The sequence below is a fragment of the Fundulus heteroclitus genome, chromosome 7 (assembly GCF_011125445.2).
Source record: "Fundulus heteroclitus isolate FHET01 chromosome 7, MU-UCD_Fhet_4.1, whole genome shotgun sequence".
Taxonomy (NCBI): Eukaryota; Metazoa; Chordata; class Actinopteri; order Cyprinodontiformes; family Fundulidae; genus Fundulus; species Fundulus heteroclitus.
Window position 1 is genome coordinate 7,988,457 of NC_046367.1, and position 16,250 is coordinate 8,004,706.

At 40.1% G+C, this 16,250-nt stretch overlaps 1 protein-coding gene across 1 annotated transcript in view; it reads right to left on the reverse strand.

Moving 5' to 3' along the window:
• The window catches only part of f5 (coagulation factor V), a 36,618-nt gene extending 22,474 nt beyond the window's left edge, over positions 1 to 14,144 (reverse strand). The window contains exons 1-7 of the mRNA XM_036138853.1: positions 13,902 to 14,144; positions 12,961 to 13,043; positions 11,220 to 11,342; positions 4,116 to 4,328; positions 3,862 to 4,023; positions 1,252 to 1,473; positions 999 to 1,164 (exon numbers count right to left, since the gene is read on the reverse strand). Of these exons, the coding sequence (XP_035994746.1) occupies positions 999 to 1,164; positions 1,252 to 1,473; positions 3,862 to 4,023; positions 4,116 to 4,328; positions 11,220 to 11,342; positions 12,961 to 13,043; positions 13,902 to 14,062 (1,130 nt within the window). The 5' untranslated portion in view covers positions 14,063 to 14,144. The remainder of the gene's footprint in view (positions 1 to 998; positions 1,165 to 1,251; positions 1,474 to 3,861; positions 4,024 to 4,115; positions 4,329 to 11,219; positions 11,343 to 12,960; positions 13,044 to 13,901) is intronic.
• Between the last annotated feature and the right edge of the window lie 2,106 nt (positions 14,145 to 16,250).

Sequence of the window (16,250 nt, forward strand, 5' to 3'; positions counted from 1 at the left end):
AAGCAACTTGTGAAAATATAACTGTATGCCCCCCTTGTTAAATCATGAATACGGCACATTCTTTAAGTTCAGTTTCATTGGTCACACCCATGCCTGGTTGCCACCTGGGAAAACACGGGACAGTAGCAAACCTACTTGGCCTACCAAAATGAATCCAAGAGCACATCAACAACTAATCCAGAAGGACACACAATAACCAATACCAATGTCCAAAGCATTGCAAGCCTCACTTGATTCAGTTATGATCAAAGTTAAAGATTCAAAAATACGAAAGAGACAAAAATGGCCACCATGGGAGAGTCCCAAGGCCAGATCCACTGCTGACCAAGAAGAACAAAAAGGCCAATAATCTTCCTACTACAGGGTAGTCTTCATGTGCTGATCACAGACTTATTTGGTGCTTCAGGAACGTAATTTGTGACACCATGAATTCTACTCTAGCAGAAAATCCTGACTGAGAATATCCGGCCATCAACTTGTGACCTTAATCACAAGCACACTCAGGTTACGCAGCAGAACAATGACGTGAAGCACACCAGCAAGGCCACCTCTGAATAGCTTAAAAACACCAAATGATGGTGTTCAGTCAAAGTCTGGACTTAAATCAGACTGAAATGTGGTGACATGACCATAAAGAAGACATTGATGCTCGAAAATCCTCCAGTGTTGCTAAATTATGGAAAGTTGAACTCAAGACCCATGTCAGGTATAATGCTAAATGGCAGTTGTTATTGGGTAGGACAGCCAGCTATTACATTTAAGGGGCATAACTTTTTTTATATTTTACATAGGACCAGGTTGGTTTGGAAAGCTTTTTTTTTTTTTTCAGAATAGCAACCATCCTTTGAAAAAAACAAACATTTTGGATGTAGTCAAGTTACCTTTCTGATATTAAAAGTAGCTTGATCTGACATAAAATAAAGCAAAAACAAAGGAAACCTGTAAGGGTGCAAAACTTTTTTACTGTTAGCAATGTATGTCAAAATAATGTTGCTCACTCATCAATATTTTCGTTCTGGTTGTTTGAATAGTCCCAGACGATTTCTTCTGCAGCAATGTAATATTTCCACTCCTTGCTGTTTCGTCTTTGCTCAATTGTCATCCTCCTCAAGGGTTCCTTAAATTGCTCACACTTCGTCACGTCCACAAAACCATGCAAGCCAGCTGCAATTGTTTCAATGCGTTAATTTTCTTTTAGCCGGGCAAAATAAAAAAAAAAGACGTTTTATTTAAATGTTCATGAACACCCACCTTCCATGTGCTTGATGGTGTGAGAGGAGAGCAGCCAGCGGCCTGCGTGGGAAGCAACAAGGCTGGCGGTGGCAGAGGAACCACTGATCAGGCCCACTGATGACACTTTGTGGCCACTGTGCGTCAGGACTTGGCCGTTCATGTGCACCGAGAACACCTCGGCTTCTGAGCTCATGCCCACCAGGTGCAGGCTCACAGGGGCATGAGCACACATACTTACATCTTGGGGCAAAAACAAAGGTGGATTTGTATGTTTTCACTCATTGCACAACAGTTGATAAAAGTTATTCTAGACTCTTTTTGTATGTAAATCTTCCTATAGTGAATTTTCACAATACACTGCTGCACATCTGCCTTGCATGTTAGTGGTGTATGAAGTTCCACTATTTAAAGTAAATGATGCTCCAGCATCACCTTTTGAGCTAAAACGTCATCCCTTTATCACTTTAGAATACGTTACTTGTTTGCCAGCTAAACCAGGCTACCAAATAAGATGTGGGCATAACATTGGTGTCTCAACTCAAGGAAGCCAAACTGTATACCAAACATCAGTGCCCCTGCAACTCAGAAGTTGCAGCAGTCACCCACTATCATTACTCAGCCTCATATTACTGTATGCAGACACTATTCTGAAACTAGTAAAAACCTCTTCCCGCTGGCATGGTGGATGTTTGCAGTGGTGCCAACAGAAGAGCATTCTAACTCGTTTTCTGATTAATTGAACAGATAGTTATTTGAACTATTTTGCATAAACCTATGAACGCTTAGCACACGATAGTCAGAAAGTTTACTATTGATGCCACTATTGAGCATTTTTCTGCACCTTTCTTTGCAGGTGTAGAAGCAGATTCCGACGATGGTATCTTGTTCTCTCCTTTTCATCTCCCCCATTTTTTTCCACCTTTTCTCCCTTTAGTAGGTTGTCTCATCTTATTCACTTCCTTTTTTCCTCTCTTCTACTTTCATGTATTTGTGTCCAAATACTCCCACAATAAAATCTTATAAAGCTTTTTGCATGTACAAATCAAGCATAGCATTTTGGTGAAAGCAGTAATGCTCCACTTGTGAAAGTAAAATCAGTTGGGCTCTCTTTGGCACTAAGACAACAATTTTTAGTGCTACACTACCAGACAGGACAAAAGTTCATTATTGTTGCTGTTAAATTAGTGGGACAGTTAGTGTCAGAGGGACAGAATAATGCTTGTCATGGGAGTGGGGAATAGGAAGAGACAGATTAAGGGACAGAAGAATACGATGGAGAAGAGCAGGAAAGTGCAACAGGAACCAGCTAAAAACAGTCCCGGTACATGTTCAGGTGCAGGGCTGGGTTGGTAATAGGTCTTTGCATGTAATTATATTAATGATCTTTTGAGATTTGAGGATTGTAGTCCAAACTAAGGCCTTATCACATCTTAAAACAGACTAAAAATGATTAATTTCAAGTCTAGCTTGTGTTTCAGGATATGGCTTTGGTTTTTGTTCCTTAATATTAGGCTTTGATTTTTATAATAAGTAGCTTATTTATTAAACTTTGATAAACTGAAAATAGTTTTTATTCTCATTATTCCCATCATTAAATACAAACACATAGTGTTTGTATCTAATGATAGGAAAAATTGTTTTTATACTACAAATACAGTTTTCATGTATAAAACATAAAAATTGGTTCCACTTGCATCCATCGTGCGATCTGATCAAAGGTCTCTCTAAAGCAGGCTTCCAGGTTGAATTTCAACCCCAGCCCGCCACTGCGTTAATTGCTTGCCTCTGTCTCTGAATAAATCCTGGTCATATTCTCAATTAATCTTGACTGCAAGAAGCCATTATGCTGCTATGTTTACTTCTGCACCTTATCACAGTTTTTTCAATGTCCCTGCGTGGGCGCATAGATTTGACTGTTTCCATATCCATGTTGTATTTTGTCCTTTTCTTTTAAAACCAGCACACTAACTGTTCTTAGTCTCATAATCCCATTCTACCAGTAACCTGGTGAGCGAGAGTGTGCAGCGAGTCACACCTGCGCCTAGATGATTCAGTTTGATTCACTCCCTCATGAACTGACTAATCCAGCATATAGAGACAACTGCAGTAAATGGAGGTAAACTCATTTTACACATTGGGCAATTGTAAGGTCATGGGACTATGGGAAAATAAAATAAATTATATTTAACTTCAAAACCCTATGCGCCTTTAATGTCTTGATATATGATAAGTAAAATTACCCCACAGCTTCTGACTAGTTTTACAAAGTTAAACATATACAGTTAAAGCAAAGCTCACTGCAAGAATATCATGGATTTAAATCTTGGCTGGGCCTTTCTGTGCAGTTTGCTGCCATTTCATACTCTTGTACTTCGGTTTCTTCTCACAGTCTACAAGCAGCCTTGTGAGGCTAACTGGAGATGCTAAATTGCAATATTAAGCAGGGATGGATGGATGAATGAATGGTAAAAAGTAAAGCATAGTTATTCACATATTTATGAACTGAGTTAATGGACCATATCTTATCAGTTTGCTCCTCTTTATACGTGTTATTATTGCACACATATGATTGCCCAACAAAGCAATCATATGTTCTGTCTCTAGAATAAGTTGAGTGAGAACACTTACTAGGCAAGGATCCCTTTGTGTATCCATTGATGGTGTATTTGACATGGTCATCCGGAGAATATCCGTTTGGACTGTACAAACTTTCTTTCTCATCAAAGACCCCAAAGAGAAAAACATACTCCTGATGGAAGCCAACCTGCTTTCCCATCTCATCCAGGGTGCCTTCAAACAGAAGGAAGACCATAGAATTTAGACCGAATTTCTAGTTAGAGATATTTGTTAATGCGTTGTCAAAGCACAAGGAGATCACTGACCGGGCTTGCAGATGAGTAAGGCACCAATGAGACCAGAGTTGTAATCCTGCACCACATTTTGGTGGGAGATGTAGGTATATGTCAGACAGTCGGGATCATCAGGCAGCGGGGACACCTCTGGCGTCACCTCCCAGTAGTACACATGTTCACCGTCCGGTTGCACAATGTCGTCCTCTTTTTCTTTCTGTGACGTGTTGTCAAAGTAGTTGGCTCCTGTGAAAAAGGACAACCTTTTTTCTCACGTGCATTGCTGGTCAAAGGTATACATACTCTCACTATAGACATGGACGTAATATTAATTTAGAGCCTTTAAGAAGGCAGTGTTCTTATTTCAGGGTAGAATGATCATATGCAGAACATACAACTTCAGGGGCCTATAAAAACGAGACTGAAGCACTCAGGTTTGAATGAATTGCAGATTTTCTCTAATCCTCACAGTTCTAAAGTTATACCTACAGAGTCAGATATATACTTACACCCCACTTATATTTGCTTAAGTGTCCATTTGCAGGTTGCATCTCAGTCACTGAGCTTTTGTAGTCCTCAAAAAGCTTCTAAGGTAATTGTGACTGGATATCAGATAGTTCTTATTGGGAGAATTAGTAATTCCAGCTGAGTTCCATACATAGTCCACAGATCTTTAAGATGGTTGAGGTCAAGTCCGTCTCCAAGCCCAGTATTTACATACGTTTTCCATTCGAAACCAGTTCTGCTGTGTGTTTTGGAATGTTGGAACACCCATTTTTCTCAAAGTTTTAACCATCTGACCAAACTAGCACCTGTATATGGAAGAAAACTGTGAAGAATGTTCTGGAACCCCAGAATCATCAAGACTCTGGAAACAGATGGACACCAGTGTCACTTTCCACAGTAAATCTGGTTTTACCATGCCGTGAAAAAACAGGCTATCGACTATGATAGAAGGATCTGCCTCAAAACCAACACCAATAAGCTTGGTTTAACCTTTCTGTTCTCTCTCTCTTTGGAGATGGTCGCTTTTCTCTCTGCTCCGGCTCTGCCCCCCCGCAGCAGCTGTGTTCATATCACCTAAACTCTGAAAACTATCTGGTCTCTCAATGCTATAGATCAACTTTTTTTGACGGGAAGGCAGGGAAAAGGAGACCCGTCCTGTCCTGATGGGACACATTTCGTGGGATACACCCTATATTCTTGGAGCAGGTGGAAAATGGTGTGTTTTTCGATTTTGTCAGTCGACGACGTGGAAGATATATACATGTTTGGATTCATAATACTTGGATTTCTGCTAACTGGATTCGGTAGATTTTTGATGTATCGGCAAATTCAGCGGATGTCGGTAGCAATTATGGCCTTGATCAGGTTACCAGCTGCATATGACGCGATCACTAAGGCCGTGAACGAGCAGACCTGTAAGTTGGAGGAGCAGAGCCCCAAGCTGGATGTGCTGGAACGCAGACTGGCTTCGTTGGTTGAACTCAAAGGGGAGATGGGATAAAATATGGATGTGAAATTCGGAAAAAAGCTCAACGAATTTGGAATATTGGATTCGCCACATGGAGCCAGTGATGAAAGGACTTAACACTGACGGAAAAGTTGGTGCAGCTTGTTCTCATAACAAATTGTGTATTTGGCCTCCCCTATCAATAAAACTCCCCTGGATGTTATGGCGAGAGAGCTCAGAGCTGCTCCCCCACTCCCTCCTCCTCCGCGGACATCTGTGGATGATTGACTAAAATTTGAAGCTGCCCAACTGGACAAGCAAACTTCCTCTGAAGAAAGATTTTATGGTCAGACAAGGCAAAGACTGAGCTATTAAGACACAGTGTAAAGATAATATGTTTGAACATACAGTTGAAAATTTCAAACCTAAGATAACCACACATTTTAAAGCAGGGGTCTTCAATTTCAAGCCTTGAGGTCCGGTGTCCTGGAACTTTTAGATGTTTCTCTGGTCCAATACATCTGATTAAAATGGCTGAATTCCCTCCTCAGTATCCAGTCAGGTCCTCCAGAATCCTGCTAATGACCGGATTATTTGACAGATGTGTTGAAGCAGACACACGTATAAAAGCTGGAGGACACGGGACCTTGAGGACCAGATTGTGGCAGTGGTGTACTGCACAAATTTGATGACATAATGAAGATGGAGGACTAATTCCACATTATTTAACGTCACCTCAACTTAAACGCTGAACAGTTACAAATTGGCCTCAGTTGAGTGTTACAACAGGACGATGATCTGAAACACTAGTCATTGCTGGTTTTGGATAAAGCAGGCTATGAGCACAACTCTGAGCACAACCTCAATCCTTATGAAAATACAAGTGCAATGCTTGAAAGCTGGATCTAGCATAAGAAAATAACTAATTTAAATGAACTGTACCAATTGTGGCAAAAAATAATGGTTACATTTCCAGCCAGCATTTTGCCAGAAGAAGTTGATGACCTCAAAGTGTTTTTTTTTTTTTTTTTTTACAACACTTAATGCAGAATACTTAACCAAATAGTAGTGCCAATGTAGTTGCTCAAATGTCTACACATCCCAGACAAAATGCTAGGTTTTTGTGATATACAGCAATAATAAGCCGCTTTATTATCAGTTCAGTAAAATTTCGTTGACAAATAAAAAAGTTTGCTGGAAAAAAAACTGATTATATAACTGTACACACCCTTTAAATTATAATTTGTGGAACCACCTTTTAATTTATACTGAGCATTCAATCTGTTTGGTAGCAGTCCTTCAGTATTCCACTTCATGATTTGTTAATATCTGCCTTCTTTACCTTGCAAACATTTTCCAAATTGAACATGTTTAGGACATCTCTTGTCCACAACACTTTAATTACATACACTACAACAAAGTACCAAAAAGGGTAAGACAAGTTGTGAAAATGTTATATTCTAGCTTTTCTGTCTGCTTATTGCCACACTCATCCTGCACCGCAGCAGTCATATCATCTGATGCACCTATTAGCAGCCTCCCTTGACAGCTCAATCAAGCTCCTCTCCTCTACCTGTTTGCCAGGCTCCTGCAGACAGGCAGTTGCCAGGTTATTTAAAACATTGAGAAAGTGGATATCCAGCGTCTTTTCTTGCCTGACTCCAAGTTTTGACCACGACCACATCTTCACAGATCTTCTCTGTTCAAGCTATCAATACCTATGCCCTCCCAGTCATCTTTTAGCCTGGCCAGCCAGACTGACTTACACTGTGTGTGTTCATTACACAGCTTGTCACTCTGGACAGCCTTAGACTCTCAGGTCTAGTAAGACCAATCACAGCATGGGAGGTGGGAGTTTACAGTGCATCACTCTTAGTGCTAGAATTACCCATAATGCAGCAGCGCTTTTCAGTAACCATAACAGTCAAGATGGCGGCCGCAATAGATCAATGTTTTAATGATGCTATTTATTATTTCCTGAATGAGCTGTGTATCTTTAAATCCATAACAACTGGCTGCTCTAAGAGCTATAACAGAATGTGTTGCTTGGAGTTTGCGTCACATCTTTATTTATTTGGTTTGTTCTAACCTGTTTCTGCTGACCCTGTTAGTCTCGCCTTCAGAATCGAGCTCTACCCGCTGCTTTCCACACTGATGTGCCATGTTTACGCCGTAAGTCAGTCCGGCTGGCCAGGCTAGTCATCAGATACTCTGCAAGACTACTAACATGGTCAAAGGAGTAAATAGAAGCCACTGATATTAAGGCAGCAAAGCTCATTAGAATCACGGAAGGTTTCACCCAAAGTCCAGCCGCTTGAAATTGTACGCCAGATAAAGGGGGGAGGCAGAGGTCTCGTGAGTCTCAGAACCTCCATCCATGAAATAGCAAAGATCCTGTATACATCACAAGGATGACTCCCAATGAAGATCTACTAAATTAATCTCCCAGGTAGCAAAAACTAGGAAGGCCTTGAGGAATCATGATGGAAAGACAAGCTCCTTCATAGTCTCTACCACAGACAGACTGAAACTATGGCTAAAATCAATATGTTCTATTAGTTGGCCAAGGTCACCAGACATGGGCCAAGATGCAGGCTGTTAAAAGATGTCTCTGAAACTGTTTAGTGCAAAATGCTGGCAGGTAAAGTGTCCATGGAACACAATAACTAAGTGGCTGGGATAGTGTACAGGAACATCTGTGCCAAGTATGGGCTAGAGCCCACACACACATCCCTAAACCTAATTGCCCCCCCCCACACACACACACACACACACACACACACACACACACACATATTCATGCCTACTTTCATAGCTGGTGAATTAATTTTCACACCACATAGTCCATACTTATTTATTCTGCCTGATGTAAGATCAAATCATGAACAGGATGAATGCCACATTATTTTTGGAAAAGGTTTTAAAATTACCTATCGTAGCACATTTTTTTACATGTCAAAAACCGTGCATCTTAATTATGGAACACCAAGTGTTAAAAATTAAATAAATAAATACTACATTACTACTACTTGAATAATTAATATATATATATATATATATATATATATATATATATATATATATATATATATATATATATATATATATATATACATATATTTAAAGTGACAATGAAATTGTGAAATAACTGAATGCTTATAAAATTATCATATCATTATCATCATTATATAAAATGTATAATAATAAAATATTTATTTCACATTAATGTTTTTCACAATAAAATAAGTTATTATTGAGGCTTTATTAATTAATTTTGGCAGTTTTTATTTCAAAATGTAAGTTTTTAAAAAGTCCTCTTTTATTTCATAATGACACTTTTCAGCAGAATCACTTCACCTGCCTATCAGCGTCCGTGGGATGGACCTGCGTCCCCATTGGCTTATCCTTAAAAAAGTGATTACGGTAGTTTTTCTTGGCGGCTCCATAAGCAGCTTACTATAGAGCAGGGATCACCAGCCTTTTTGAAACTGAGAGCTCCTTCACTGGTACTGTTTCACACAAAGGGCTACCTGTACTGACCTTTGAACTAACAAGTCAGAGATCACCTTAGCTTCATGTGATATAAACATGTTTTTAATGCTTTTAAATCGGTCTAAATACAAGTATAATTAAAAAGGAAGAGCAACCGAATTAAATGTAAATGTTTAAATACAACTCACTGGCACCCTGTTGGTGACCCTGCTGTTGAGTCTGTCCTGGGCTGCACTCTTCGAAGGCTGTATTTGTAGACCGATGATGTTACAGTGGCCGGCGAAATCTGTAAATTCGGCCTACGAATGTGTCACAGCGAGTTGAATTGAATTTTTAACCAGAAATCACAATGGTGGAGAGGAGTGAAAAGCTGTGAATAAGGTTGGATATTTCTTTGACATAAAAATAACCTAAAGGGAAAAATAATAACCGTGTACAGCCTGGGGCTGGCTGGCCAGCCATCGAGAGCACCGGGAACATAGTCTGACCCGGTCCGCTCAGCAAAGGTTCGGATCACTCTTGTTAACAAAAACAAATCATATCGTTCATGTGGATGACTGGCTCTCACAGATTGCAGATGCGAAAAGACAGACACACCCCTCCTGTCATTTTCTAAGGAGGCTGATGCTCTCTGTCACAGAAGCGCTGTTGCCAGCGACTTTTCTGACCCTTGCAACATTTTCAATAGAGCAACTTCTCGTCTTGTTTTAGTGTTATTGGCGACTTCACGTGAAAGCAGTTCTCCAGTTACTTGAGGGAGCCGTGATTCCCTTTCCACTTCCGCAGTCAGTCTCACAGACAGCTGCTCGGCCTCGTCCTGGCTGCCAGCCCCGCTATGAGACCTCATACCTGCCCGCAGTTGAAGGATTTGAATAGTTGGAAAATTATGTGAGTTTGAATGACTTTTTTACACGAAAGCACTGTCAGTATAGCTGCAAGATCTGGCCCACGATGACCTGGTCCTTCAAAGGATGCAGCCCTGATCTAGGACCTTCAGGCCTGACTCCAAAACTCCACGTTGGATTGCTTTGGTCTGGATAAAGAAGCAGCCAATCACACTGCTCGTCCCGCCCTGTTTCTCTTGATTGGCAGGCGGAGTGATTATGCTGTGTCATTACAAAATAATTCTGAAAAACACCATTATGAAATAAACAAGGGCTTTTTAAAAAATTGCATTTTGAAATAAAAACTGATGGAATTAAATAAAAAATCCTAAACAATAATTTATATTATTGTAAAAAATATCAATGTGAAATAGATTTAATTATACACATTTCTAAAGAGTGAAAAATATTTTATCATAATGAGCTGATAATTTTTTAAGCATTTAGTTATTTCACAATGTTACTGTCACTTTAAATATTTATGTCTTATTTATTCAAGTTGATCATTATTTTGTAATCTTTTATTTATTTATTTCATTTGAACACGTTGGTATTCCATACTTAATAGGGGTGTGTAGAATTTTAAGTGCCACTGTATATATAATTGCAACCGTATGTACAATTTTTACCAAGTCTACAGGTAGGAGAAAATCTACTGTAAATTCAAACTTGTGAGCCTAAGTCTCGCGCTCTTAAATCATTGCAGCTGTATGTTGTGTCCTCCCTGGGAAAGGAATGGCTGAAATGTAGCATGCTCATCATGAGAGCAGGTAAAGTTTTTACCAGTAACCTTAACAGTTAATGGTTAGATGAATAGCATCCCATTGGTATACGAAGTCCTGAGTAGATTATTGGCCAACTCTTAATCTGATGATTTAAATGCCTTACAATGAATAAGCAGGAAATGAAGTGTTTCCTGTGAACATGTCTTGTAACAATTACTCTGTGAATTCTATTTAATCACAGAGGAATTTTTCCAAGTTAAGGAGCACTTAAGTTTTAATTTCCTAAAATACACAATTGGTTTTAGCAGCATTCCATGCATCAGAACACAGACATGATTTTCATAGGGTTACCGTTAGCCCTTCCTCCTGTTGGACTTCAGAACCATCTGCTTTGATGACCTGCCTGTCCTGGTTAATATTTTAGAAGAAGACAAACAGTGTTGTTTGTTGTATTGGCCAATGCTGTGTGTGTAATGGAGGGACTAACATTGTAAGCACCCAAAGTGACCCCAGTACAGTGTGCTGTCTTCAGGGTCTGCCCTGTCTGTCAGGATACTCTGCCTCTTAGTCAATATGCACTCACCCTCTGACTGTTTTCCGTAAGCCACTCCGTGTGGGTGGATGCTGTACGCGCCGTTTGCCATGTTTCTGAAAGTGACGACAATGGTCTCCCCCTCCTCGGCCCTCAGCGTGGGTCCAAGCAGACCTGCAGAGAAGCACATGCTCAAGTTTGGAATTTTGTGGCCAGTTCTGTGCTTCGATGCAATACGAAAACACGCTGGGATAAATTTGGACCCTCTCAGACTTACTGTATATTTATTAATCATTTTACTGTGGTATAAAAGAGTAAAATGTGAGTTCATAGTTTCCTTTTGCATCATCGTAGACAGCTGCACAACAGTACTGGTAATTGCATTGTATTATTTTTTTTATGTTTGTTGTGCTTTTTGAAGAGGAAGCCTGGAAGGAAATTTGTATTTTGGTACAAAATTTGTTAAAATTGAGAATGTAAACTCAGAAATGCAACAGGTGCTTTAACACCTTTTGAATTATGCGTTGCATCACAAAATATCTAGTAGAAATGTATCCCATCAAAATCCATTTTCAAACCTCTGCTAGACAGATGTGGTCAAAAGGTAAGATGTAATATTTTAATGTAATGTCACCAGTTGAACATATCTTACAGGGCTGCAAAAAAACGTTTATTTTTCCTGTTTAATACTTCAATGGTTCAGATCACCAAACAAATTTTATTATGAGACTAAAACAACTGGAGGAATGTAACTCATATAGGTCCTAAAGATGCAAAGCAGTCCCAGACCATCACGCTACCGCCACCATGTTTGTCTGGCGATATAATGTTTTTCTTCCAGAAATGCTGTATGAGTTTCACAACAGATGTAACAGGAAGGACACCTTCAGAAAAGCTCCACTTTTGTCTCATCAGCCTGCAGAACATTTTCCCAAAAGTCTAAGGGATCATGAAGATGTTCAGATTCTTATTTTTTTTACAAATATGAAACTGTCCTTGGCCAGTGTGATGTTTCTTTTGTTCAGGAGTAGTTTTGTCCTTGGAAGTCTCTTCTCCATTCTACTTGTCTCATGATGAATATTCAACACTGACCTTAACAGATGAAGTGAGGCTTGCAGAGCTTTAGATGTCCCTCTCTTTAATTTTGGTTGGCCAGCTATTCTCAGAAGGTTCACAAATGTTCTATGTTTTTTCATTTGTAGATAATGGTTCTTTGGTTTGAGTGTCAAAGACTCATAAATGGCTTTGAAACCTTAGTCAGACTGATAGATTTTTTTGTACTTTGTTTTTCTTCTTTCAGGGTATGATGTGTTGCTTTATGAGCTCTTTTAACCTACTTCATGTTGTCAGACAGGTTCTAATTGAATGATTTTGATTTCTTTATTCTACAGGTCTGGCAGAAATCCGGCCTTGATGTGGATAGTAAAACTAAATTCATTGTTATTGACTTTTTCACATTGATAGCCATTCCCCTTAACAAACAAAATCATTTGTTGTATTTACCCAGGTTTCCTTTGTCAGATTTTAAAAGGTATTGGACAATCTAAAATATTCATTAATGACAAAAAAGGAAAGAAAAATAATATGCTGGGGGCAAATACTTTTCCCCTGCACTGTAATATTCCAGCAGCCTTGGACCACAAAGTCTTCTTCATAGAAAACTTTCCGTTCATCTTAGGAAAACCGTTTGAAACTAAATGTTATAAATAAATGACTCTTGAGGCAGTGTATTGACATGATTCAGGCCAGATGAACTAACTGCTTGTTTGTATAAACCTCAAACCCCACTTACCTAACCAGGGTGGATGACTCTTAGCTTGGCTGAAGTCTTTGTCATACTCCCTGAAAACCACTTTCTTATAGGTTAAATCCATTCTGAGGAATGATGGAAAAATACAAAAAAATAAATCAATCAATCAGAAAACACACAGGAAGGGAATCTCCCATCTAGTCATGGTAAAAACAAATGACCTGCACTTCAGAGTGAAAGTCTTTATAGAACAGGAAATGAGAAAAAAAGACAGATCTGGTCATCATAGATCCAGAGACAACCATCATATGACACAATATACAATATTACTGTCTGAAGTTCACAAAAGTAAAGCATGTGTTTGATGTGATAAAAAATAATCCGGTCCTCAAGCTCCTTTTACATCTAAATTTGGAGATTGGTATCAATGACCTATCAGCATGTAAAAATGAAATATTTGGGTATTGCAAATGTTATTTTCCCCATGTAGTATCAGGTGGAGAGCTGTGGTAATTGGGTAAAATTGGGTTGACAGACTTGTAACACGTATTGCTATGTAATAACTTGATTATAAATGCACAAAAAATGATTACCATAAGTGATAACTTTCATGACCAAAATACTTTGAAAGGACCACAGGATTAGCGAAAAAATTATCATTAAAATCCAAGAGATAAAAAAATACTAGAATATTTTTTTTCCATTGCTTATTGCCCAACTCTCCTGGAACTGACTGTATAAAATTACTTTCCTTTTAATATAAAAATTTCTAATGTAGCTAACACCTGTGTCTAAAGTGAGTGTGTTTCAAAATAGCAAAGACAAAATGATAGGTTAGGACTGCTAAGGAAGAACAAACAAGGACAAAGTGGACAGTTCTAAAACACTATAAATGAGATTACACAATTAACACATCAAATATGAAACAGACAGTTGGGCAGAGCAACACCATTCTTACTGTTTAGAATAAATATCTAGCCAACCTGTTTGCGTCATTGCCAGAATAGTTCCAGTCTTTCTCAACAGCAGCGATGTAATAACGTCTCTCCTTGGATTTATGGAGGTCCCCTTTAACATTTAGGGCTGGCAGAAGGACCAGGACAGACAGGAGACAGTAAGCTCCGGTCCAAGGACAGAGCTTCATGTCTGAGATCAATCCTCCAGCTGAAACTGCTCTGTTCCGCAAGTCTGTAAAGTAGTGTTCTGACAGAAGACTGTGCTCTCTGTTTTATCTGTCACTGACACACACACGCCAACACACACTCACGCACACGTCTGTTTCCAAACATTATGTACCGGGGCAATGAGCTGCGCCTCAGCATAGTTTTCTTCCCTCTTTTAATTGAAGCCGTATGTGTGTTTTATCTTGAATCATCCCTGAGGTTGTACCCATTCCCATCCTTACTGTAAAAGTGTCGTGGGAATGTGTCAAAATTCTTATCACCCATTTTTCTGACCTCAGAATGTCCCTGGAAAGTCAGCCAGTAAACACTTGCTGCAAGTCAAAGAACATTTCCCCATACTGCTTGGGTGTTGCATGGAGGCAGAGAACCCACATGTTTATTTGTGCATATGAATCAGGCTTCTGAGAAATAAACAATTTAGTATACATATATACACATGCCCTGCAATGGACTGGCGACCTGTCCAGGGTGTACCCTGCCTCTCGCCCATTGACAGCTGGAGATAGGCACCAGCACCCCTCGTGATCCCAATAGGGATAAGAGTGTTGGAAAATGGATGTATGTATGTATACATATTGTCTATGTAAATTATTTAATGCATTTAAAACAACAAACAGCAATCAGGTGTTCCATTACCTTATGCTGAGTTAAGATCTTAGATTAATAATAAACAGCTATAAAAATACAAAAAACTTGTTTTCTCAAAGTATGTCTTCCTATAACCTTTGGAGTAAGGCTATGCTATAACTTTAGAGCTTTTCGGACAGCTCATATGGTGATGTCATACCTTTCACTGGTAGATTCTCAACATTTGAGTTACAAAGAGTCACACCTGTGAATGTATTCTAAAGGCAAACCTGTCATGATGCAGCCTGAAGGCTGCATACTGAACATTTCTCGCTCCGTCTCCAGAGCAGTCCAGATTAGGAACACCTGTCAGGCGACAATCACCATGGACTCATTCCACCTGCTCACTCCACCATATAAACCCACCTCAGTTTGTCCATGGTGACCGGTTCGTCTCCAGTCCTCTGAACATCATGCCTGTTCCTGTTCCTGTCTGCTCCCGTCTGCCAGTTCCTGTACCCCCTGCAACCTCCGTCTGGTAAATGACTCTAGCTTTCATCATCCACTTCTTGCTGCTTCAATAAACTCTAGGTTCTAGGTTCATCCAAGACAGATCATGACAAAACCTTAGACACCGCTTTCTTGTGTTGCTGCATGGAAAACCCCAAATTTACCAGCCAAAATGTCAGGAAGAGAACTTGTTCTCTTCACAAGTCTGGTTCATCCTTGGATCCAATTTCCAGATGCCTATCGGTGCCACATTCATCTGTTAAAATAATTATGTGCAAGTATAAACACCATGGTAATGTCCAGCTATCACACTGTCCAGTAAAGAGATTGGTTCTGTTTCCCAGAGATGAATGTATTTTGAACAAATAGCTAAAAAAGTTAAAGAGCTTGTAAAGATGTTGGCTAAAGCTGGTAGGGGTGTTCTTATCCATGGTGAAACATGTTGTGTACTTGCATGGGCTGAAAGGCCACTCAGTTACTAAGAGGCCCATCCATCATCCATCCATCCATTCTCTTCCGCTTATCCGGGGTCGGGTCGAGGGGGTAGCAGCTTCAGTAGGAAGGCCCAGACGTCTCCAGCCACTTGGGCTAGTTCCTCCGGGGAAATCCCAAGGCGTTCCCAGGCCTGCCGAGAGACATAGTCCCTCCAGCGTGTCCTGGCTCTTCCCATGGGTCTCCTCCCGGTGGGACGTGCCCGGAACACCTCACCAGGGAGGCGTCCAGGAGGCATCCTGACCAGATGCCCGAGCCACCTCAACTGGCTCCTCTCGACGTGGAGGAACAGCGGCTCTACTCTGAGTCCTCCCCGGATGACTGAGCTCCTCACCCTATCTCTAAGGGAGAGCCCAGACACACTATGGAGAAAACTCAATTCGGTCACTTGTATCCGGGATCTCGTTCTTTCGGTCTTGACCCAAAGCTCATGACCATGGATAAGGGTAGGAACGTAGATGGACCGGTAAATCGAGAGTTTTGCCCTTTGGCTCAGCTCTCTCTTTACCACAATGGACCGGTACAGCACCCGCTTCACAGCAGATGCCACACCAATCCACCTGTCGATCTCCCGCTCCA